General features: G+C 54.9%; 1 protein-coding gene across 1 annotated transcript; it reads right to left on the bottom strand.

Annotated features, from left to right (window-relative positions):
* On the bottom strand, positions 1 to 26,748 carry LOC140406942 (protein-cysteine N-palmitoyltransferase HHAT-like protein; the record flags this gene model as incomplete). The annotated part of the gene is made up of 3 exons (XM_072494782.1): positions 1 to 195; positions 5,869 to 5,982; positions 26,681 to 26,748. Coding segments are annotated over 3 exons (377 nt in total), but the record flags the coding sequence as incomplete, so codon positions are not given.
* Positions 26,749 to 27,361: the final 613 nt, after the last annotated feature.

Here is a 27,361-nt window from a genome sequence, read left to right as displayed (position 1 = left end):
CTGCCAAGAGCTCACAGGCTCTATTTTGAATGTTGCTAAGTTGCAGAGTCCGGCCACAAAACACAGCCACTTCTGTTTAGCCAGGGCAACGCTGTAGAGTAGAATGCAGTGGGCCAGGATTAAGACGAGGTATGAGGTGCCCATTGTAGCCAGGACTGCAAGTATCCCGTAAGTCATAAAATATAAGGATCTGTGCTGTGAAAGAGCGGACATCGGTAATATAGTAAATATTCACAATCATTTTTTCAAAAACACGCATTATCCATTGAATTACAACCACACGTAAGGAATGAACAGACGGACACTGGAGACTCTTGGGTCAAGGTCCTTGTGTGCGAGGTTCCGACACTGTGCCCACAGCACTTGAAGAATCAACACTGACTGCAAAGCTCAATCCTACATGGGGCTGGAGAGGGAGCATTCACACCTCACAGGGGGCTACATTATCTGGGTCGTATTCTGGGCACAGGTACGCTAGGCTCAATGGCCTCCTTCTGTGCTCTATCGTTTTACGAAGTGCCTCAGAATTTTCTATCCTTTCCTTTTATAATTCCCACTCAGACAGGCCTGGCCTACAACTATTTTTCAATGGACGGGAGCTGATTTCTCACCCAATTCTTTTGACAAACTTCAGAATCTGGGTGTTAACAACTTTCATTTAGCCTATCAATCACCCTGTGACTACACAAAATCTGGGAGACTACAGAGTTTATAAAAGCTTTTAAATCTCAGATCTTTCTCTACAATAATGCGGTGGGAAAATGGTAAACAAAATTCTTGAAATTCTTGACCTTGGATTCATGGCTTTGGGAGGCTGGGGGCAGAATCAAAATTCAGTTGCCCCAATTTGTGGGACATTTGCAGCCGTTCAGATCAAGGTCAACGAGACACAAAATGGCCACCTCTTTGGCATGATTTGGGGGCGTGCCCTGGTCTCTGCTTCTCCATCCTGCCAGTGCGGTCTGGACACAGCAGGTGGCGCCACAACGTGGTTTGCCAGTCACATGATACAAGCAACCTGCTCGTTTATAAAAGCAGGGGTGCCTCTTCAAGGAAAGGTGGGGAAAAAAGCCACAGTGGGAAATCCAGAACCATTACAGTGCAGAGGAAGCTCTCCAAACGAACAGTCCACCAGGGACCAATCCCCTGCTTTCCCTCTGGAAACCCTACACATTTGTCTTTTTCAGATAGCAGTCTAATTGCCTTTTGAATGCCTTGATTGAACCGACGTCCTGGGGTGGGGACTTAAACTGGAAGGTTCTGACTCTGAGGCAGGGGACCCACTCCGCCACAAGACCTCCTACTCTTTCCAATGCCTTCACATTTTTCTTAAAGCGCGCCACACGAAACTGGACACAATACACCAGCTGAGGTTCAACTAGTGTCTCGTACAAGTTAGGATAACCTCCTTGTTCTTGCACTCCATGCCCCTATTGATGAAGCCAAGGTGCCGTATGCTTTGTTAACTGCTCTCCTAAAATGCCCTGCCACCTTCAATGGCTCATGGAGCACAGAAGGATCCAGATTGATGGGTGTAGCGCTGGCAGTAAGTGGTGCAGGTGAGCAGGAAGAGAGGCACCATGACCTTATGGGGGAGGGGGGGGGGGGGGGGGGGGAGGGCGCGGTGGGAGACCCCTCATGGATCACTCTGAGAAGGGAGTGGGAGCAGGAGGCAGGAAGGTCGCTCCGAGTTAATAAAATAAAATGCTGTGGATACTGGACGTAGACCAGGTCATCACGTGGCGACGCGGTCACATGGAGCGTCTCGGGGTGTGGACCTTGGCAGGAATGCCCAGGACCTCGGACAGAGGAATAATAATAATCTTTATTGTCACGAGTAGGCTTACATTAACACTGCAATGAGGTTACTGTGAAAAGCCCCTAGTCTAGGCTGCACGGTGGCGCAGTGGTTAGCACTGCTGCCTCACGGCACTGAGGACAAAATAATCTGCCATTTCTGCTGCTAATCTCGCAGTTTTAACTCTCTGCTCTTCCACATGAGTTCTCACTACATCAGGAATTGAAATTTTAAACTCCTCCAAATGTCCAATTTCTCTGAGAGCTTCATACGTTTGGTCTATTTTCAAAGCCCTTATCTACCTATCAAAAGTATTCTGTTGCTTTCAAACCCCAGGTATTTTTGACCAGGTTCTTTCCTTAAATTTCTAAACCTTTGTCTGTAGGCTTCAGGCACTAGTTCATATGCACCTAAGATGGATTTTTTCTCCTCCTCATGCGTCCCAGATACCTCCTCTGATAGTGATGCAAACACTTCACTAACCCACCACCAGCTTTGTTTAAATCAGTAATACCCACATGTCCGGTGGCCATTTCATTTGTTTAGCCATCTTCTCAAATGAAATGAAAAAAGCTTCTACCTCCTTCTCATCAAACCTTGGCAATGCTTGGACATATTTAAATAGATCCCCACCAAGCCTTCGACTATGACGCTCTTTCTCTTTATTCTCATCACTATCCTACAACTGTACATTTCCCTTTACATCTGCCAATTTTAACTGATTGTCATGTTCCATGGCCATTTTCTGAAGTTCAAACTCTCTCTCTTTTTCTTTTCCCCTGATCTGTACCTCCCTTTCTCTTTCTTTTTGTTCTGTTAGGGCTATTCTTTCTTTGTTTCTTTCTTCGCTCTCCTTTTCTTTGTCCCTCATTGCGTATTCAAGCTGATTTAATTCTTTCTCATGATCCAGTTGTTTAATCTGTAACTGAATTTTTGCTAGTTGTAATGAGTCAGACTGTATCTCAGGCAATTTTAAATGCTCAGCTAGCGCCATAAGTACCTCTTCTTTTCGCATGCTGTCAGGTAACGTTAACGGCAATGTTTTTTGCCAAATCTAAAAGCCTTTTTCTTAAGTCTCTGTTCGTAAGGTACTGCGTGTACCTTTTCCACCCCCAATAACGTCCGAGCTTCTGAAAGAGCCATTGTCCACAACACACTCCCTACTTAAACTGATATACCCCACCCGAAAAGCAACCACAAATATGCTCACCCCTCACTGTCTTTAAGTTCACAAAGCCACCCAATAGATAGACTTTTACCCCTCTTGAGCCCCCAATTTATTACGGGTCAGGGTTTAGAGAACCCCAAAGTGTATCATGGAGTTCACCTGACCCATAACTTTGAATAGATTTTGGTTATAGGGAGCACAAGTGCCCACTTTACAGGTGTGATGCAACAGAGAACTAAAAGTATTTTTAAACAAAAACAATGTTTATTCTATGAATCCAGTTAATATTTTTAAACACACACAGTAACATCTTTGCAACTATCAACTCAAATACTGCCCCCAAAGAATACAGCACTCTGTAAATAACCCTTAATCTTTCCTTGCAACATCCATAAGACAAATACCCTCTTCAACACAGACATCAGGGGCGAAATTCTCCGGAAACGGCGCGATTCCGCCGACTGGCGCCCAAAACGGCGCAAATCAGTCGGGCATCGCGCCGCCCCAAAGGTGCGGAATGCTCCGCATCTTTGGGGGCCGAGCCCCAACCTTAAGGGGCTAGGCCCGCGCTGGACGAATTTCCGCCCCGCCAGCTGGCGGAAAAGGCCTTTGGTGCCCCGCCAGCTGGTGTGGAAATGACATCTCCGGGCGGCGCATGCGCGGGAGCGTCAGCGGCCGCTGACGGCATTCCCATGCATGCGCAGTGGAGGAAGTCTCTTCCGCCTCCGCCATGGTGGAGACCGTGGCGAAGGCGGAAGGGAAAGAGTGCCCCCACGGAACAGGCCCGCCCACGGATCGGTGGGCCCCGATCGCGGGCCAGGCCACCGTGGGGGCACCCCCCGGGGCCAGATCGCCCCGTGCACCCCCCAGGACCCCGGAGCCCGCCCGCTCCGCCTTGTCCCGCCGATAAAGTAGGTGGTTTAATCTACGCCGGCGGGACAGGCATTTTAGCGGCGGGACTTCGGCCCGTCCGGGCCGGAGAATCGCGGAGGGGGGCCCGCCAACCGGCGCGGCGCGATTCCCGCCCCCGCCAAATATCCGGTGGTGGAGAATTCGGCAACCGGCGGGGGCGGGATTCATGCCAGCCCCCGGCGATTCTCCGACCCGGCGGGGGGTCAGAGAATCTCGCCCCTGGTTTAAATTCTCTACTGACACTTTTCCACATTGTATTTCATCTGCCACTTCTTTGCCCACTTTCCTAGCTTGTCCAAATCCTTCTGCAGCCCCCTTGCTTCTTCAATACTACCTGTCCCTCTACAGATCTTTATATCAAATGAAAACTTAGCAAAAGTGTCTTCAGTTCCTTCTTCCAGATCATTAATGTATATTGTGAAATGTTGTGGTCCCAGCACAGACTCCTGAGTCACACCACTAGTTACCGACTGCCAACCTGAAAAAGACCCCTTTATCCCCACTCTTTGCCTTCTGCCAGTCAGCCAATCCTCTATCCATACTAGTACCTTGCCCCTAACACCATGGGCTCTTGACTTATATAGTAGCCTCCTGTACAACACCTAGTCAATGGCCTTCTGGAAATCTAAATAAATCACGTCCACTGGTTCTCCTTTGTCTAACTTTCTTGTTACCTCCACAAAGAACGCTAACAGATTTGTCAGACGTGACCTCCCCTTGACGAAGCCGTGCTGACTCAGTCCTATTTTATCATGCACTTCCAAGTGCTCTGCAATTTCATCTTTTTTTAAATATAAATTTAGCGTACCCAATTCATTTTTTTCAATTAAGGGACAATTTAGCATGGCCAATCCACCTACCCTGCACATCTTTGAGTTGTGGGGGCGAAACCCACGCAAACACGGGGAGAAAGTGCAAACTCCACACGGACTGTGACCCAGAGCCGGGATCGAACCTAGGACCTCGGTGCCGTGAGGCTGCAGTGTTACTCACTGCGCCACCGTGCTGTCCTCGCAATCTCATCTTTAATAATCGATTCTAAAATCTTGCCAATGACCAAAGTCAGGCTAACCGGTCTATAATTTCCTGTCTTCTGCCTCCCTCTGTTCTAAAACTGGAGTGTTACTTTAGCCATTCTTCAGTCCTCTGGGACCCTCCCTGCCTCCAGAGATTCCTGAAAGATCACCATCAATGCCTCCACAATCTCCTCAGCTATCTCTTTTAGAACCCTGGGGTGTAGTCCATCTGGTTCAGGTGATTTATCCACCTTCAGACCTTTCAGTTTCCCCAGAACCTTCTCCTTAGTCATGGCCACTGCACTCACCTCTGCCCCCTGATTCGCCTGGAGCTCTGGCATCCCACTGGTGTCTTCCACCGTGAAGACTGATGCGAAGTATCTATTCAGTTCCTCTGCCATTTCTTTGTTTCCTATTATTACTTCTCCAGCGATGTTTTCCAGTGGTCCAATGTCTATTTTTGCCTCTCTCTTACCTTTTATGTATTGAAAAAAACTCTTCCTATCTTGTTTTATATTGCTAGCTAGCTTGCAGTCATATTACATCTTCTCCCCCCCCAATATTGCTTTTTTAGTTGTCCTCTGCTCGCTTTTAAACACTTCCCAATCCTCCGCCTTCCCACTGATCCTCGCCACATTGTATGCTTTTCCTTTTATGCTTTTCCTGACCTCCCTTGTCGCCATGGTTGCCTCCCTGAGCTGTTTCCTCCAGCACTGTGGGTGGCCCTGCACCTCAGGGACTGCAGCTCTTCACGAAGGCAGCTCACCACCGCCTTCTCGAGGGCAATTAAGGATGGGCAATAAGTGTTGACCTTGCCAGCGATGTCCACATCCCATGAACAAATAACAAGAAAGTCCAGGTAAGCTCCAGAACGGACCTAGAAATCCTGCCTCCTCAGTATTAACCACCTTCCAAAAAAACAAATAGAAATTATTCGAACAGATAACTCAAACAGAATGGGAACTTGTACCCACCTGAGGTGCCGCCATGGAAACGGCTTTGCCGAATAGAACGTGACCAGATAAGGCAAAAAGAATGTAGTTTCGGAACTTGGTGAACCACATAACCCATTCAAAATCAGCGACGTCCTGGAAAGCAAAACACACGGAGATCAATAACCCGCTCAGTGTTCACAGTGCCAGCCATGGTGCAGTGATCAGCATTCAGAGTTAGGAGGATCCAAGTCTTACATACGTTGATAAAGGCCACTCAGCCCAATGGTCGGTACTATTTCTTTCACTCTCATGTACTTAACTAGCTTCCCCATTAATACCTCCATGCTCTGCGCCTTAACTAGACTCCTTGTGGCAGCAAGCTCCATATTCTCATCACTCTCGGGGTCGGATGACCAGGTCGCTCTTCACTGACACCAGGACACCCTGATTAAATTACCCGTGTTGAAGCAAGTTCCACAATAATCGATCAGAACTCTACCGTATAACGTTCAAATTATAAGACCATAAGACATAGGAGCAGAATTAGGCCACTCGGCCCATCGGGTCTGCTCCGCCATTCAATCATGGCTGATATTTTCTCATTCCCATTCTCTTGCCTTCTCGCCGTAACCCCTTATTAATCAAGAACCGATCTATCTCTGTCTTAAAGACACACTAGGGGCTGTTTAGCACTGGGCTAAATCGCTGGCTTTTAAAGCAGACCAAGCAGGCCAGCAGCACGGTTCAATTCCCGTACCAGCCTCCCCGAACAGGCGCCGGAATGTGGTGACTAGGGGCTTTTCACAGTAACTTCAGTTGAGGCCTACTTGTGACAATAAGCGATTTTCATTTCATTTCATTTTCATTTCATTTCACTCAGGGTCAAGTTTGCTGAACCGCTGATATAAAAAGGCATTGCGTTATTATAATATTGATAACTCTGAAATACAGCTATATTACTACTCTCTGGTAGTGTCAGTACTGCCCTGCGCACTATTCGGTTTCTTTTAGACTGTACTTCAGGTTTCATGAGATTTGTTTGAGGCTCTGTTTGTTCAGCTGTTTGCTGTAGAATGCAGTACATTCCAGGGCAACATGGCCTTCATCGTACACAGTCTGAGGCTGATGATTTTTCAAACTATTTCCATTACTGAAAGATAGGTTCAACAGGAGTTAAAGTAAAAACCCGGGTTTATCAAAGGCAGTGGATGTCAGGAGGCAGAAAGTACGGGACAATTTACTACTTTTTAAAGAGGATGTCAGAACACCTGAAATAGGGCCTCAACACCGGACAGTCCCTTAATAGGGTCCCTGACCAGCCTATCACTGACCCCCCCTGTCACTGACCCCCGTATCACTGACCCCCCCATCACTGACCCCCCCATCACTGACCCCCCCATCACTGACCCCCCCATCACTGACCCCCCCAATCACTGACCCCCCCAATCACTGACCCCCCTATCACTGACGATCCAATCACTGACCCCCCTATCACTGACCATCCTGTCACTGACCCCCCTATCACTGACCCCCCTAACACTGACCATCCTATCACTGACCCCCCTATCACTGACGATCCTATCACTGACCCCCCAATCACTGACCCCCCTATCACTGACGATCCTATCACTGACCCCCCAATCACTGACCCCCCTATCACTGACCCCCCCATCACTGACCCCCCCATCACTGACCCCCCCTATCACTGACCCCCCTATCACTGACCCCCCCTATCACTGACCCCCCCTATCACTGACCCCCCCATCACTGACCCCCCCATCACTGACCCCCCCGATCACTGACCCCCCTATCACTGACCCCCCTATCACTGACCCCCCTATCACTGACCCCCCTATCACTGACCCCCCATCACTGACCCCCCCATCACTGACCCCCCCATCACTGACCCCCCTTATCACTGACCCCCCTATCACTGACCCCCCCTATCACTGACCCCCCTATCACTGACCCCCCCATCACTGACCCCCCCGATCACTGACCCCCCTATCACTGACGCCCCTATCACTGACCCCCCTATCACTGACCCCCCTATCACTGACCCCCCCTATCACTCACGCCTCCTATCACTGACCATCCTATCACTGACCCCCCCTATCAATGACCCCCCTATCACTGACCCCCCCATCACTGACCCCCCCGATCACTGACCCCCCTATCACTGACGCCCCTATCACTGACCCCCCTATCACTGACCCCCCTATCACTGACCCCCCCTATCACTCACGCCTCCTATCACTGACCATCCTATCACTGACCCCCCCTATCAATGACCCCCCTATCACTGACCCCCCCATCACTGACCCCCCCGATCACTGACCCCCCTATCACTGACCCCCCCTATCACTGACCCCCCCTATCACTCACCCCCCCATCACTGACCCCCCCGATCACTGACCCCCCTATCACTGACCCCCCTATCACTGACCCCCCCTATCACTCACCCCTCCTATCACTGACCATCCTATCACTGACCATCCTATCACTGACCCCCCTATCACTGACCCCCCTATCACTGACCCCCCCAATCACTGACCATCCTATCACTGACCATCCTATCACTGACACCCCCCTATCACTGACCCCCCCTATCACTGACCCCCCCTATCACTGACCCCCCCTATCACTGACCCCCCCTATCACTGACCATCCTGTCACTGACCCCCCTATCACTGACCCCCCTAACACTGACCATCCTATCACTGACCCCCCAATCACTGACCCCCCTATCACTGACCCCCCCTATCACTGACCCCCCTATCACTGACGATCCTATCACTGACCCCCCAATCACTGACCCCCCCTATCACTGACCCCCCCTATCACTGACGATCCTATCACTGACCCCCCCTATCACTGACGCCCCCTATCACTGACCCCCCTATCACTGACGATCCTATCACTGACCCCCCCTATCACTGACCCCCCCTATCACTGACCCCCCTATCACTGACGATCCTATCACTGACCCCCCAATCACTGACCCCCCTATCACTGACCCCCCTATCACTGACGATCCTATCACTGACCCCCCAATCACTGACCCCCCCTATCACTGACCCCCCTATCACTGACGATCCTATCACTGACCCCCCCTATCACTGACGCCCCCTATCACTGACCATCCTATCACTGACCTCCCTATCACTGACGATCCTATCACTGACCCCCCTATCACTGACCCCCCTAACACTGACCATCCTATCACTGACCCCACCTATCACTGACCCCCCCTATCACTGACCCCCCCTATCACTGACCATCCTATCACTGACCTCCCTATCACTGACCTCCCTATCACTGACGATCCTATCACTGACCCCCCTATCACTGACCCCCCTATCACTGACCCCCCCTATCACTGACCATCCTATCACTGACCTCCCTATCACTGACGATCCTATCACTGACCCCCCAATCACTGACCCCCCTATCACTGACCCCCCCTATCACTGACCCCCCCTATCACTGACCCCCCCTATCACTGACGATCCAATCACTGACCCCCCTATCACTGACCCCCCTATCACTGACCCCCCCTATCACTGACGATCCAATCACTGACCCCCCTATCACTGACCCCCCCCTATCACTGACCCCCCCCCTATCACTGACCCCCCCCCTATCACTGACCCCCCCCCTATCACTGACCCCCCCCCTATCACTGACCCCCCCCTATCACTGACCCCCCCCCCTATCACTGACCCCCCCCCTATCACTGACCCCCCCCTATCACTGACCCCCCTCCTATCACTGACCCCCCTCCTATCACTGACCCCCCTCCTATCACTGACCCCCCCCTATCACTGACCATCCTATCACTGACCATCCTATCACTGACCCCCCCAATCACTGACCATCCTATCACTGACCATCCTATCACTGACCCCCCCTATCACTGACCCCCCCTATCACTGACCCCCCCTATCACTGACCCCCCCTATCACTGACCCCCCCTATCACTGACCATCCTGTCACTGACCCCCCTATCACTGACCCCCCTAACACTGACCATCCTATCACTGACCCCCCAATCACTGACCCCCCTATCACTGACCCCCCCAATCACTGACCCCCCTATCACTGACGATCCTATCACTGACCCCCCAATCACTGACCCCCCTATCACTGACCCCCCCTATCACTGACCCCCCCTATGACTGACCCCCCCTATCACTGACCCCCCCTATCACTTACCATCCTATCACTGACCTCCCTATCACTGACGATCCTATCACTGACCCCCCTATCACTGACCCCCCTAACACTGACCATCCTATCACTGACCTCCCTATCACTGACGATCCTATCACTGACCCCCCAATCACTGACCCCCCTATCACTGACCCCCCTTATCACTGACCCCCCTATCACTGACCGTCCTATCACTGACCGTCCTATCACTGACCCCCCTATCACTGACGCCCCCAATCACTGACCCCCCCTATCACTGACCCCCCCTATCACTGACCATCCTATCACTGACCATCCTATCACTGACCCCCCCCTATCACTGACCCCCCCTATCACTGACCCCCCCTATCACTGACCCCCCTATCACTGACCATCCTGTCACTGACCCCCCTATCACTGACCCCCCTAACACTGACGATCCTATCACTGACCCCCCAATCACTGACCCCCCTATCACTGACCCCCCCAATCACTGACCATCCTATCACTGACCATCCTATCACTGACCCCCCCCCTATCACTGACCCCCCCTATCACTGACCCCCCCTATAACTGACCCCCCTATCACTGACCATCCTGTCACTGACCCCCCTATCACTGACCCCCCTAACACTGACGATCCTATCACTGACCCCCCAATCACTGACCCCCCTATCACTGACCCCCCCTATCACTGACCCCCCTATCACTGACCATCCTGTCACTGACCCCCCTAACACTGACCATCCTATCACTGACCCCCCTATCACTGACCCCCCCTATCACTGACCCCCCTATCACTGACGATCCAATCACTGACCCCCCTATCACTGACCCCCCCTATCACTGACCCCCCTATCACTGACCCCCCCTATTACAGACCCCCCCTATCACTGACCCCCCTAACACTGACCATCCTATCACTGACCCCCCTATCACTGACCCCCCTATCACTGACCCCCCCTATCACTCACGCCTCCTATCACTGACCATCCTATCACTGACCCCCCCTATCAATGACCCCCCTATCACTGACCCCCCCATCACTGACCCCCCCGATCACTGACCCCCCTATCACTGACCCCCCCTATCACTGACCCCCCCTATCACTCACCCCCCCATCACTGACCCCCCCGATCACTGACCCCCCTATCACTGACCCCCCTATCACTGACCCCCCCTATCACTCACCCCTCCTATCACTGACCATCCTATCACTGACCATCCTATCACTGACCCCCCTATCACTGACCCCCCTATCACTGACCCCCCCAATCACTGACCATCCTATCACTGACCATCCTATCACTGACACCCCCCTATCACTGACCCCCCCTATCACTGACCCCCCCTATCACTGACCCCCCCTATCACTGACCCCCCCTATCACTGACCATCCTGTCACTGACCCCCCTATCACTGACCCCCCTAACACTGACCATCCTATCACTGACCCCCCAATCACTGACCCCCCTATCACTGACCCCCCCTATCACTGACCCCCCTATCACTGACGATCCTATCACTGACCCCCCAATCACTGACCCCCCCTATCACTGACCCCCCCTATCACTGACGATCCTATCACTGACCCCCCCTATCACTGACGCCCCCTATCACTGACCCCCCTATCACTGACGATCCTATCACTGACCCCCCCTATCACTGACCCCCCCTATCACTGACCCCCCTATCACTGACGATCCTATCACTGACCCCCCAATCACTGACCCCCCCTATCACTGACCCCCCTATCACTGACGATCCTATCACTGACCCCCCAATCACTGACCCCCCCTATCACTGACCCCCCTATCACTGACGATCCTATCACTGACCCCCCCTATCACTGACGCCCCCTATCACTGACCATCCTATCACTGACCTCCCTATCACTGACGATCCTATCACTGACCCCCCTATCACTGACCCCCCTAACACTGACCATCCTATCACTGACCCCACCTATCACTGACCCCCCCTATCACTGACCCCCCCTATCACTGACCATCCTATCACTGACCTCCCTATCACTGACCTCCCTATCACTGACGATCCTATCACTGACCCCCCTATCACTGACCCCCCTATCACTGACCCCCCCTATCACTGACCATCCTATCACTGACCTCCCTATCACTGACGATCCTATCACTGACCCCCCAATCACTGACCCCCCTATCACTGACCCCCCCTATCACTGACCCCCCCTATCACTGACCCCCCTATCACTGACGATCCAATCACTGACCCCCCTATCACTGACCCCCCCTATCACTGACCCCCCTATCACTGACACCCCCTATCACTGACCCCCCCTATCACTGACCCCCCTAACACTGACCATCCTATCACTGACCATCCTATCACTGACCCCCCTAACACTGACCATCCTATCACTGACCATCCTATCACTGACCCCCCTATCACTGACCATCCTATCACTGACGATCCAATCACTGACCCCCCTATCACTGACCCCCCTATCACTGACCCCCCCCTATCACTGACCCCCCCTATCACTGACCCCCCCCTATCACTGACCCCCCCCTATCACTGACCCCCCCCTATCACTGACCCCCCCCCTATCACTGACCCCCCCCATCACTGACCCCCCCCTATCACTGACCCCCCTCCTATCAGTGACCCCCCTCCTATCACTGACCCCCCCCTATCACTGACCCCCCCCCATCACTGACCCCCCCCCTATCACTGACCCCCCCTATCACTGACCCCCCCCTATCACTGACCCCCCCTATCACTGACCCCCCCAATCACTGACCCCCCCCTATCACTGACCCCCCCTATCACTGACCCCCCCTATCACTGACCCCCCCTATCAGTGACCATCCTATCACTGACCATCCTATCACTGACCCCCCCCTATCACTGACCCGCCTATCACTGACCCCCCCTATCACTGACCATCCTATCACTGTCCCTCCTATCACTGACCCCCCCTATCACTGACCATCCTATCACTGACCCCCCCAATCAGTGACCATCCTATCACTGACCATCCTATCACTGACCCCCCCTATCACTGACCCCCCCTATCACTGACCCCCCCTATCACTGACCCCCCCTATCACTGTCCCTCCTATCACTGACCCCCCCTATCACTGACCCCCCCTATCACTGACCCCCCTATCACTGACCATCCTATCACTGACCATCCCAATCACTGACCATCCTATCACTGACCATCCTATCACTGACCCCCCCCCTATCACTGACCCCCCCTATCACTGACCCCCCCTATCACTGACCCCCCCTATCACTGACCCCCCCTATCACTGACCCCCCCTATCACTGACCATCCTGTCACTGACCCCCCTATCACTGACCCCCCTAACACTGACCATCCTATCACTGACCCCCCAATCACTGACCCCCCTATCACTGACCCCCCCAATCACTGACCCCCCTATCACTGACCCCCCTATCACTGACCCCCCCTATCACTGACCCCCCCTATCACTGACCCCCCCTATCACTGACCCCCCAATCACTGACCCCCCTATCACTGACCCCCCCTATCACTGACCCCCCCTATCACTGACCCCCCCTATCACTGACCCCCCCATCACTGACCATCCTATCACTGACCTCCCTATCACTGACGATCCTATCACTGACCCCCCTATCACTGACCCCCCTAACACTGACCATCCTATCACTGACCGTCCTATCACTGACCGTCCTATCACTGACCCCCCTATCACTGACGCCCCCAATCACTGACCCCCCCTATCACTGACCCCCCCTATCACTGACCATCCTATCACTGACCATCCTATCACTGACCCCCCCCTATCACTGACCCCCCCTATCACTGACCCCCCCTATCACTGACCCCCCTATCACTGACCATCCTTTCACTGACCCCCCTATCACTGACCCCCCTAACACTGACGATCCTATCACTGACCCCCCAATCACTGACCCCCCTATCACTGACCCCCCCAATCACTGACCATCCTATCACTGACCATCCTATCACTGACCCCCCCCCTATCACTGACCCCCCCTATCACTGACCCCCCCTATAACTGACCCCCCTATCACTGACCCCCCTATCACTGACCATCCTGTCACTGACCCCCCTATCACTGACCCCCCTAACACTGACGATCCTATCACTGACCCCCCAATCACTGACCCCCCTATCACTGACCCCCCCTATCACTGACCCCCCTATCACTGACCATCCTGTCACTGACCCCCCTAACACTGACCATCCTATCACTGACCCCCCTATCACTGACCCCCCCTATCACTGACCCCCCTATCACTGACGATCCAATCACTGACCCCCCTATCACTGACCCCCCCTATCACTGACCCCCTATCACTGACCCCCCCTATCACTGACCCCCCCTATCACTGAGCCCCCTAACACTGACCATCCTATCACTGACCCCCCTATCACTGACCATCCTATCACTGACGATCCAATCACTGACGATCCAATCACTGACCCCCCTATCACTGACCCCCCCTATCACTGACCCCCCCCTATCACTGACCCCCCCCTATCACTGACCACCCCCCTATCACTGACCCCCCCCCTATCACTGACCCCCCCCCTATCACTGACCCCCCCCCTATCACTGACCCCCCCCTATCACTGACCCCCCCCCTATCACTGACCCCCCCCTATCACTGACCCCCCCCTATCACTGACCCCCCCCCTATCACTGACCCCCCCCTATCACTGACCCCCCCCCTATCACTGACCCCCCCCTATCACTGACCCCCCCCTATCACTTACCCCCCCCTATCACTGACCCCCCCCTATCACTGACCCCCCCCCTATCACTGACCCCCCCCTATCACTGACCCCCCCCCTATCACTGACCCCCCCCTATCACTGACCCCCCCCCTATCACTGACCCCCCCCCTATCACTGCCCCCCCCCTATCACTGACCCCCCCCTATCACTGACCCCCCCTATCACTGACCCCCCCTATGACTGACCCCCCCCATCACTGACCCCCCCCTATCACTGACCCCCCCAATCACTGACCCCCCTATCACTGACCCCCCCTATCACTGACCCCCCCTATCACTGACCCCCCCCTATCACTGACCCCCCCCTATCACTGACCCCCCCCTATCACTGACCCCCCCTATCACTGACCCCCCCCTATCACTGACCCCCCCTATCACTGACCCCCCTATCACTGACCATCCTATCACTGACCCCCCTATCACTGACCCCCCCTATCACTGACCATCCTATCACTGACCCCCCCTATCACTGACCCCCGTCACTGACCCCCCCTATCACTGACCATCCTATCACTGACCCCCCTCTGACCCCCCATCACTGACCCCCCTATCACTGACCCCCCTATCACTGACCCCCCTATCACTGACCCCCCTATCACTGACCCCCCTATCACTGACCATCCTATCACTGACCCCCCCTATCACTGACCCCCGTCACTGACCCCCCCTATCACTGACCATCCTATCACTGACCCCCCTCTGACCCCCCATCACTGACCCCCCTATCACTGACCCCCCTATCACTGACCCCCCTATCACTGACCCCCCTATCACTGACCCCCCTATCACTGACCCCCCTATCACTGACCATCCTATCACTGACCCCCCTATCACTGACCCCCCTATCACTGACCCCCCCTATCACTGACCATCCTATCACTGACCCCCCTATCACTGACCCCCCCTATTACTGACCCCCCCTATCACTGACCATCCTATCACTGACCCCCCCTATCACTGACCATCCTATCACTGACCATCCCATCACTGACCCCCCATCACTGACCCCCCCTATCACTGACCCCCCTATCACTGACCACCCTATCACTGACCATCCTATCACTGACCCCCCCTATCACTGACCATCCTATCACTGACCCCCCCATCACTGACCCCCCCTATCACTGACGATCCTATCACTGACCCCCCCTATCACTGACCATCCTAACACTGACCCCCCCTATCACTGACCATCCTAACACTGACCATCCTCTCACTGACCCCCCCTATCACTGACCCCCCCTATCACTGACCCCCCCCTATCACTGACCCCCCCATCACTGACCATCCTAACACTGACCATCCTAACACTGACCCCCCCTATCACTGACCCCCCCTATCACTGACCCCCCCCTATCACTGACCCCCCCTATCACTGACCATCCTATCACTGACCCCCCCTATCACTGACCATCCTATCACTGACCCCCCCTATCACTGACCATCCTATCACTGACCCCCCCTATCACTGACCCCCCCTATCACTGACGATCCTATCACTGACCCCTCCTATCACTGACCATCCTAACACTGACCATCCTCTCACTGACCCCCCCTATCACTGACCCCCCCTATCACTGACCCCCCTATCACTGACCCCCCAATCACTGACCCCCCCTATCACTGACCCCCCCTATCACTGACCCCCCTATCACTGACCCCCCATCACTGACCCCCCAATCACTGACCCCCCCTATCACTGACCCCCCCTATCACTGACCCCCCCTATCACTGACCCCCCTATCACTGACCCCCCTATCACTGACCCCCCAATCACTGACCCCCCCTTTCACTGACCCCCCTATCACTGACCCCCCCTATCACTGAGCCCCCTATCACTGACCATCCTATCACTGACCCGCCTATCACTGACCCCCCCTATCACTGACCCCCCAATCACTGACCCCCCCTATCACTGACCCCCCCTATCACTGACCCCCCCTATCACTGACCCGCCTATCACTGACCCCCCTATCACTGACCCCCCAATCACTGACCCCCCCTATCACTGACCCCCCCTATCACTGACCCCCCCCTATCACTGACCCCCCAATCACTGACCCCCCCTATCACTGACCCCCCCTATCACTGACCCCCCTATCACTGACCCCCCTATCACTGAGCCCCCTATCACTGACCCCCCTATCACTGACCATCCTATCACTGACCCGCCTATCACTGACCATCCTATCACTGACCCGCCTATCACTGACCCCCCTATCACTGACCCCCCCTATCACTGACCCCCCCTATCACTGACCCCCCTATCACTGACCTCCCAATCACTGACCCCCCCTATCACTGACCCCCCTATCACTGACCCCCCCTATCACTGACCCCCCCTATCACTGAGCCCCCTATCACTGAGCCCCCTATCACTGACCATCCTATCACTGACCCCCCTATCACAGACCATCCTATCACTGAGCCCCCTATAACTGACCCCCCCTATCAATGACCCCCCTATCACTGACCCCCCCTATCACTGACCCCCCCTATCACTGACCATCCTATCAGTGACCCCCCCTATCACTGACCCCCCCTGTCACTGACCCCCCTGTCACTGACCCCCCCTGTCACTGACCCCCCCTATCACTGACCCCCCCTATCACTGACCATCCTATCACTGACCCCCCTATCACTGACCCCCCTATCACTGACCATCCTATCACTGACCCCCCTATCACTGACCATCCTATCACGGACCCCCCCTATCACTGATCATCCTATCACTGACCCCCCCTATCACTGACCCCCCTATCACTGACCCCCCCTATCACTAACCCCCCTATCACTGACCATCCTATCACTGACCCCCCTATCACTGACCCCCCTATCACTGACCCCCCCTATCACTGATCATCCTATCACTGACCCCCCTATCACTGACCCCCCTATCACTGACCCCCCCTATCAATGACCCCCCTATCACTGACCATCCTATCACTGACCCCCCTATCACTGACCCCCCCTATCACTGACCCTCCTATCACTGACCCTCCTATCACTGACCCCCCTATCACTGACCCCCCTATCACTGACCATCCTATCACTGACCCCCCTATCACTGACCCCCCTATCACTGACCATCCTATCACTGACCCCCCCTATCACTGACCCCCCTATCACTGACCATCCTATCACTGACCCCCCCCTATCACTGACCCCCCTATCACTGACCCCCCCTATCACTGACCCCCCCTATCACTGACCCCCCTATCACTGACCCCCCCTATCACTGACCCCCCTATCACTGACCCCCCCTATCACTGACCCCCCTATCACTGACCCCCCTATCACTGACCCCCCTATCACTGACCCCCCTATCACTGACCCCCCTATCACTGACCCCCCTATCACTGACCCCCCTATCACTGACCCCCCCTATCACTGATCATCCTATCACTGACCCCCCTATTACTGACCCCCCATCACTGACCCCCCTATCACTGACCCCCCTATCACTGACCATCCTATCACTGACCCCCCTATCACTGACCCCCCTATCACTGACCCCCCCTATCACTGACCATCCTATCACTGACCCCCCTATTACTGACCCCCCTATCACTGACCCCCCCTATCACTGACCCCCCTATCACTGACCCCCCTATCACTGACCCCCCTATCACTGACCCCCCTATCACTGACCTCCCTATCACTGACCATCCTAACACTGACCATCCTATCACTGACCCCCCAATCACTGACCCCCCTATCACTGACCCCCCCTATCACTGACCCCCCCTATCACTGACCATCCTATCAGTGACCCCCCCTATCACTGACCCCCCCTGTCACTGACCCCCCCTGTCACTGACCCCCCGTCACTGACCCCCCCTATCACTGACCCCCCCTATCACTGACCATCCCATCACTGACCATCCTATCACTGACCCCCCTATCACTGACCCCCCCTATCACTGACCCCCCTATCACTGACCCCCCCTATCACTGACCCTCCTATCACTGACCATCCTATCACTGACCCCCCCTATCACTGACCCCCCTATCACTGACCCCCCTATCACTGACCCCCCTATCACTGACCCCCCTATCACTGACCCCCCTATCACTGACCATCCTATCACTGACCCCCCTATCACTGACCCCCCTATCACTGACCCCCCCTATCACTGACCATCCTATCACTGACCCCCCTATCACTGACCCCCCCTATTACTGACCCCCCCTATCACTGACCATCCTATCACTGACCCCCCCTATCACTGACCATCCTATCACTGACCATCCCATCACTGACCCCCATCACTGACCCCCATCACTGACCCCCCCTATCACTGACCCTCCTATCACTGACCCTCCTATCACTGACCCCCCTATCACTGACCCCCCTATCACTGACCATCCTATCACTGACCCCCCTATCACTGACCCCCCTATCACTGACCATCCTATCACTGACCCCCCCTATTACTGACCCCCCTATCACTGACCATCCTATCACTGACCCCCCCCCTATCACTGACCCCCCTATCACTGACCCCCCCTATCACTGACCCCCCCTATCACTGACCCCCCTATCACTGACCCCCCCTATCACTGACCCCCCTATCACTGACCCCCCCTATCACTGACCCCCCTATCACTGACCCCCCTATCACTGACCCCCCTATCACTGACCCCCCTATCACTGACCCCCCTATCACTGACCCCCCTATCACTGACCATCCTATCACTGACCCCCCTATCACTGACCCCCCTATCACTGACCCCCCCTATCACTGATCATCCTATCACTGACCCCCCTATTACTGACCCCCCATCACTGACCCCCCTATCACTGACCCCCCTATCACTGACCATCCTATCACTGACCCCCCTATCACTGACCCCCCTATCACTGACCCCCCCTATCACTGACCATCCTATCACTGACCCCCCTATTACTGACCCCCCTATCACTGACCCCCCCTATCACTGACCCCCCTATCACTGACCATCCTATCACTGACCATCCTATCACTGACCCCCCTATTACTGACCCCCCTATCACTGACCCCCCCTATCACTAACCCCCCTATCACTGACCATCCTATCACTGACCCCCCTATCACTGACCCCCCTATCACTGACCCCCCCTATCACTGATCATCCTATCACTGACCCCCCTATCACTGACCCCCCTATCACTGACCCCCCCTATCACTGACCCCCCTATCACTGACCATCCTATCACTGACCCCCCCTATCACTGACCCCCCCTATCACTGACCCTCCTATCACTGACCCTCCTATCACTGACCCCCCTATCACTGACCCCCCTATCACTGACCATCCTATCACTGACCCCCCTATCACTGACCCCCCGATCACTGACCCCCCTATCACTGACCCCCCTATCACTGACCCCCCTATCACTGACCCCCCTATCACCGACCATCCTATCACTGACCATCCTATCACTGACCCCCCCTATCACTGACCCCCCCTATCACTGACCCCCCTATCACTGACCCCCCCTATCACTGACCATCCTATCACTGACCATCCTATCACTGACCCCCCTATCACTGACCATCCTATCACTGACCCCCCTATCACTGACCCCCCTATCACTGACCATCCTATCACTGACCATCCTATCACTGACCCCCCCTATAACTGACCCCCCAATCACTGACCCCCCAATCACTGACCCCCCTATCTCTGACCCCCCTATCACTGACCCCCCCTATCACTGACCATCCTATCACTGACCCCCCTATCAGTGACCATCCTATCACTGACCCCCCCTATCACTGACCCCCCCTATCACTGACCCCCCCTATCACTGACCCCCCCTATCACTGACCCCCCTATCACTGACCCGCCTATCACTGACCCCCCCTATCACTGACCCCTCCTATCACTGACCATCCTATCACTGACCCCCCCTATCACTGACCATCCTATCACTGACCCCCCTATCACTGACCCCTCCTATCACTGACCATCCTATCACTGACCCCCCCTATCACTGACCATTCTATCACTGACCCCCCTATCACTGACCCCCCTATCACTGACCATCCTATCACTGACCATCCTATCACTGACCCTCCTATCACTGACCCTCCTATCACTGACCATCCTATCACTGACCATCCTATCACTGACCATCCTATCACTGACCCCCCTATCACTGACCCCCCCTATCACTGACCCCCCCTAACACTGAGCCCCCCTATCACTGACCCCCCCTATCACTGACCATCCTATCACTGCCCCCCCTATCACTGACCCCCCCTATCACTGACCCCCCTATCACTGACCCCCCCAATCACTGACCCCCCTATCACTGACCCCCCCTATCACTGAGCCCCCCTATCACTGACCCCCCTATCACTGACCATCCTATCACTGACCCACCTATCACTGACCCCCCCTATCACTGACCCCCCTATCACTGACCCCCCCTATCACTGAGCCCCCCTATCACTGACCCCCCTATCACTGACCCCCCTATCACTGACCTCCCTATCACTGACCATCCTAACACTGACCATCCTATCACTGACCCCCCAATCACTGACCCCCCTATCACTGACCCCCCCTATCACTGACCCCCCCTATCACTGACCATCCTATCAGTGACCCCCCCTATCACTGACCCCCCCTGTCACTGACCCCCCCTGTCACTGACCCCCCGTCACTGACCCCCCCTATCACTGACCCCCCCTATCACTGACCATCCCATCACTGACCATCCTATCACTGACCCCCCTATCACTGACCCCCCCTATCACTGACCCCCCTATCACTGACCCCCCTATCACTGACCCCCCTATCACTGACCCCCCTATCACTGACCCCCCTATCACTGACCATCCTATCACTGACCCCCCTATCACTGACCCCCCTATCACTGACCCCCCCTATCACTGACCATCCTATCACTGACCCCCCTATCACTGACCCCCCCTATTACTGACCCCCCCTATCACTGACCATCCTATCACTGACCCCCCCTATCACTGACCATCCTATCACTGACCATCCCATCACTGACCCCCATCACTGACCCCCATCACTGACCCCCCCTATCACTGACCCCCCTATCACTGACCCCCCTATCACTGACCATCCTATCACTGACCCCCCCTATCACTGACCATCCTATCACTGACCCCCCCATCACTGACCCCCCCTATCACTGACGATCCTATCACTGACCCCCCCTATCACTGACCATCCTAACACTGACCCCCCCTATCACTGACCATCCTAACACTGACCCCCCCTATCACTGACCATCCTAACACTGACCATCCTTTCACTGACCCCCCCTATCACTGACCCCCCCTATCACTGACCCCCCCTATCACTGACCATCCTAACACTGACCATCCTCTCACTGACCCCCCCTATCACTGACCCCCCCTATCACTGACCCCCCCCTATCACTGACCCCCCCTATCACTGACCATCCTATCACTGACCCCCCCTATCACTGACCATCCTATCACTGACCCCCCCTATCACTGACCATCCTATCACTGACCCCCCCTATCACTGACCCCCCCTATCACTGACGATCCTATCACTGACCCCCCCTATCACTGACCATCCTATCACTGACCCGCCCTATCACTGACCCCCCCTATCACTGACCCCCCTATCACTGACCATCCTATCACTGACCCCCCCTATCACTGACCATCCTATCACTGACCATCCTATCGCTGACCCCCCCTATCACTGACCCCCCAATCACTGACCCCCCTATCACTGACCCCCCTATCACTGAGCCCCCCTATCACTGACCCCCCCTATCACTGACCCCCCCTAACACTGACCATCCTATCACTGACCCCCCCTATCACTGACCCCCCCTATCACTGACCCCCGTCACTGACCCCCCTATCACTGACCCCCCTATCACTGACCATCCTATCACTGACCCCCCCTATCACTGACCCCCCTATCACTGACCATCCTATCACTGACCCCCCTATCACTGACCATCCTATCACTGACCCCCCTATCACTGACCATCCTATCACTGACCCCCCCTATCACTGACCATGCTATCACTGACCCCCCTATCACTGACCATCCTATCACGGACCCCCCCAATCACTGATCATCCTATCACTGACCCCCCCTATCACTGACCATCCTATCACTGACCCCCCTATCACTGACCATCCTATCACGGACCATCCTATCACTGACCCCCCCAATCACTGATCATCCTATCACTGACCCCCCCTATCACTGACCACCCTATCACTGACCTCCCTATCACTGACCCCCCCATCACTGACCCCCCTATCACTGACCCCCCCTATCACTGACCCCCCTATCACTGACCCCCCCTATCACTGACCCCCCTATCACTGACCCCCCTATCACTGACCCCCCCTATCACTGACCCCCCCTATCACTGACCCCCCCTATCACTGACCCCCCTATCACTGACCATCCTATCACTGACCCCCCCTATCACTGACCCCCCTATCACTGACCCCCCCTATCACTGACCCCCCTATCACTGACCATCCTATCACTGACCATCCTATCACTGACCCCCCCTATCACTGACCATCCTATCACTGACCCCCCCTATCACTGACCCCCCTATCACTGACCCCCCTATCACTGACCCCCCCTATCACTGACCCCCCTATCACTGACCCCCCTATCACTGACCCCCCCTATCACTGACCCCCCCTATCACTGACCCCCCCTATCACTGACCCCCCCTATCACTGACCATCCTATCACTGACCCCCCTATCACTGACCACCCTATCACTGACCCCCCTATCACTGACCCCCCCTATCACTGACCATCCTAACACTGACCCCCCTATCACTGACCCCCCTATCACTGACCCCCCTATCACTGACCCCCCTATCACTGACCCCCCTATCACTGACCCCCCCTATCACTGACCCCCCGATCACTGACCATCCTATCACTGACCCCCCTATCACTGACCCCCCTATCACTGACCCTCCTATCACTGACCCCCCTATCACTGACCCCCCTATCACTGACCCCCCCTATCACTGACCATCCTATCACTGACCCCCCTATTACTGACCCCCCTATCACTGACCCCCCCTATCACTGACCATCCTATCACTGACCCCCCCTATCACTGACGATCCTATCACTGACCATCCTATCACTGACCCCCCCTATCACTGACCCCCCTATTACTGACCCCCTATCACTGACCCCCCCTATTACTGACCCCCCTATCACTGACCCCCCCTATCACTGACCCCCCTATCACTGACCATCCTATCACTGACCCCCCTATGACTGACCCCCCATCACTGACCCCCCTATCACTGACCCCCCCTATCACTGATCATCCTATCACTGACCCCCCTATCACTGACCCCCCCTATCACTGACCCCCCTATCACTGACCATCCTATCACTGACCATCCTATCACTGACCCCCCCTATCACTGACCCTCCTATCACTGACCCTCCTATCACTGACCCCCCCTATCACTGACCCCCCCTATCACTGACCATCCTATCACTGACCATCTTATCACTGACCCCCCTATCACTGACCATCCTATCACTGACCCCCCTATCACTGACCCCCCTATCACTGACCATCCTATCACTGACCATCCTATCACTGACCCCCCCTATCACTGACCCCCCAATCACTGACCCCCCCTATCACTGACCCCCCTATCTCTGACCCCCCTATCACTGACCCCCCCTATCACTGACCATCCTATCACTGACCCCCCCTATCACTGACCCCCCCTATCACTGACCATCCTATCACTGACCCTCCTATCACTGACCCCCCTATCACTGACCCCCCCTATCACTGACCCCCCTATCACTGACCCCCCTATCACTGACCCGCCTATCACTGACCCCCCCTATCACTGACCATCCTATCACTGACCCCCCTATCACTGACCCCTCCTATCACTGACCATCCTATCACTGACCCCCCCTATCACTGACCATCCTATCACTGACCCCCCTATCACTGACCCCTCCTATCACTGACCATCCTATCACTGACCCCCCCTATCACTGACCATCCTATCACTGACCCCCCTATCACTGACCCCCCTATCACTGACCCTCCTATCACTAACCCCCCTATCACTGACCCCCCTATCACTGACCCCCCTATCACTGACCATCCTATCACTGACCCCCCCTATCACTGACCATCCTATCACTGACCCCCCCTACCACTGACCCCCCTATCACTGACCCCCCTATCACTGACCCCTCTATCACTGACCCCCCTATCACTGACCATCCTATCACTGACCCCCCCTATCACTGACCATCCTATCACTGACCCCCCCTATCACTGACCCCCCTATCACTGACCCCCCTATCACTGACCCCCCTATCACTGACCCCCCTATCACTGACCCCCCCTATCACTGACCATCCTTTCACTGACCCCCCTATCACTGACCCCCCTATCACTGACCCCCCCATCACTGACCATCCTATCACTGGCAAAACAGTTTCATGTAAACTTTCTCTTGGATTGTTTTTGTGAATATCTGAAATTTATGGTTCCTGGTTTTGCTCCTCTCCCTAAACCCTCCCCAACGTACTGCCCCCCCTCTGCAATTTACTGCCCTTCTCCCGAATACTTCTCCTATTGGAGTTACGCAGAATGAGATGTGATTTCACTCAAATATATAAGGTAACCCAGCACAGGCTGTGGACTGAACCGGAGATGCTCCTACTTGGTACCATCACTGGGTGATGAATATCGATGCACAACAATTGCCGAGTTGGGAAAAGGGACTTCAGCAACTTGTTCTGTCTCGCCATCTGCTGGCGAGGGCCTGCAACCGCTCTGTGACAGTTGACGTAGCAAAGCTGATAAAGCAATGGGGCAGAAGTGATCAACACAGAAGAGTGGGATTTAAAAAAAAATCATGACAGCTAAGCCTTGGGTTCAGGACTGGCCCTGAATCAGATAGCTTAACCTTCCATTCGCTGTAACTGATGTTATTAGAAATGAAATAAGATGATGAGAAGGAGAAAGAGAGAAAGTGCAGAGTGAGGATTAAAGGGGAGAATTAGCAGCTGTACACGACTGGATGTTGAGGAAAACAATGGGAGTGCTGTGTAAGCAGACCTGGAGCACAGACAAGTACCTCGTCCTAAAAACGCCACACTCCGTCACTTCTTGTGTTGCTTTGATATTGTCACATGTACCGAAGTACAGTGAAAGTATTTTTCTGCGGCCGAGGGAACGTACACAGTACCAATTTCCAGGTACTTCCAGCACCTTATTGGAAGCTGGGTGTCAACATTAAACTGAGACTAGTTTTAGCCAAATGTGCAATTCTACAAAATCCAACTCAGGAGAGGGAGATAGGAGCAAGAGTGGCCATTCTGCCCATCAAGCCTTCTCCACCATTCAGACAGATCATCCAGCTAGATACCATTTTGCCAAACTCCCCCCATATCCAAACAGATGTAAGATGAATGCAATTGGCCATTTTTCCAGATACACTTTTCGATTCTACAGAATCAGTTTATCATTACTGGTTGCTCCAGGCCCTTCGCTCCTTCCCAATTTCTCATCCCCACGACCCTCCCCGAGATCTCTCCACGCTCCTGTGATTCCGGCCTCCGGCCTCTTGCGCCTCCTCGATTTGAATCACTACGCTGATGGCGATCGTACCTTTAGCTGCTGGCCCTCAGCTCTGGGATGGCCTCCCGACAGATCTCTCTCCAAACTGCCCACCTCCATCGTGCATCAAGCCCCTTTCTCAGGTCAACGGCCAGTCAACCCCTTTACAATTCGAGCCTGGTGCCTATGACCCAGTCAACCCGACACTCGGGATCAGTGATGCAGCGTCACAAAATCCCGTTACTCCATTCAGGGACTTACCATTTTCCGGCCGATATATGACCATCCTTGTTTGACACTGGGCTCAAAGCTCTGTCGGCTCATGTTCTCTGTGAGTAACAATAATAAATTCAACATAGCAAACGAATACAGACTGCAATGCAAACCTTTCCCGAAAGGATTGGCATTTCCCAGAAAAAGCACTTTCGTTCTGTCCATTCTATAGCCAACCCAGGCCAGCTGGGAGCCCCTTCACTGCCCCCTCATCCTACACCCTCCCCCTCACAGCCCCCTCATCCTACACCCTCCCCCACATCCTACACCCTCCCCCTCACTGCCCCCTCATCCTACACCCTCCCCCTCACAGCCCCCTCATCCTACACCCTCCACCTCACAGCCCCCTCATCCTACACCATCCCCCTCACTGCCTCCTCATCCTACACCCTCCCCCTCACAGCCCCCTCATCCTACACCATCCCCCTCACTGCCTCCTCATCCTACACCCTCCCCCTCATCCTACACCCTCCCCTTCACTGCCCCCTCATCCTACACCCTCCCCCTCATCCTACACCCTCCCCTTCACTGCCCCCTCATCCTACACCCTCCCCCTCATCCTACACCCTCCCCCTCACTGCCTCCTCATCCTACACCCTCCCCCTCACTGCCCCCTCATCCTACACCCTCCCCCTCACAGCCCACTCATCCTACACCCTCCCCCTCACT

The sequence above is a fragment of the Scyliorhinus torazame genome, unplaced genomic scaffold (genome assembly GCF_047496885.1).
Source record: "Scyliorhinus torazame isolate Kashiwa2021f unplaced genomic scaffold, sScyTor2.1 scaffold_1039, whole genome shotgun sequence".
Lineage (NCBI taxonomy): Eukaryota > Metazoa > Chordata > Chondrichthyes > Carcharhiniformes > Scyliorhinidae > Scyliorhinus > Scyliorhinus torazame.
This window is presented reverse-complemented; position numbering and strand designations above follow the sequence as displayed.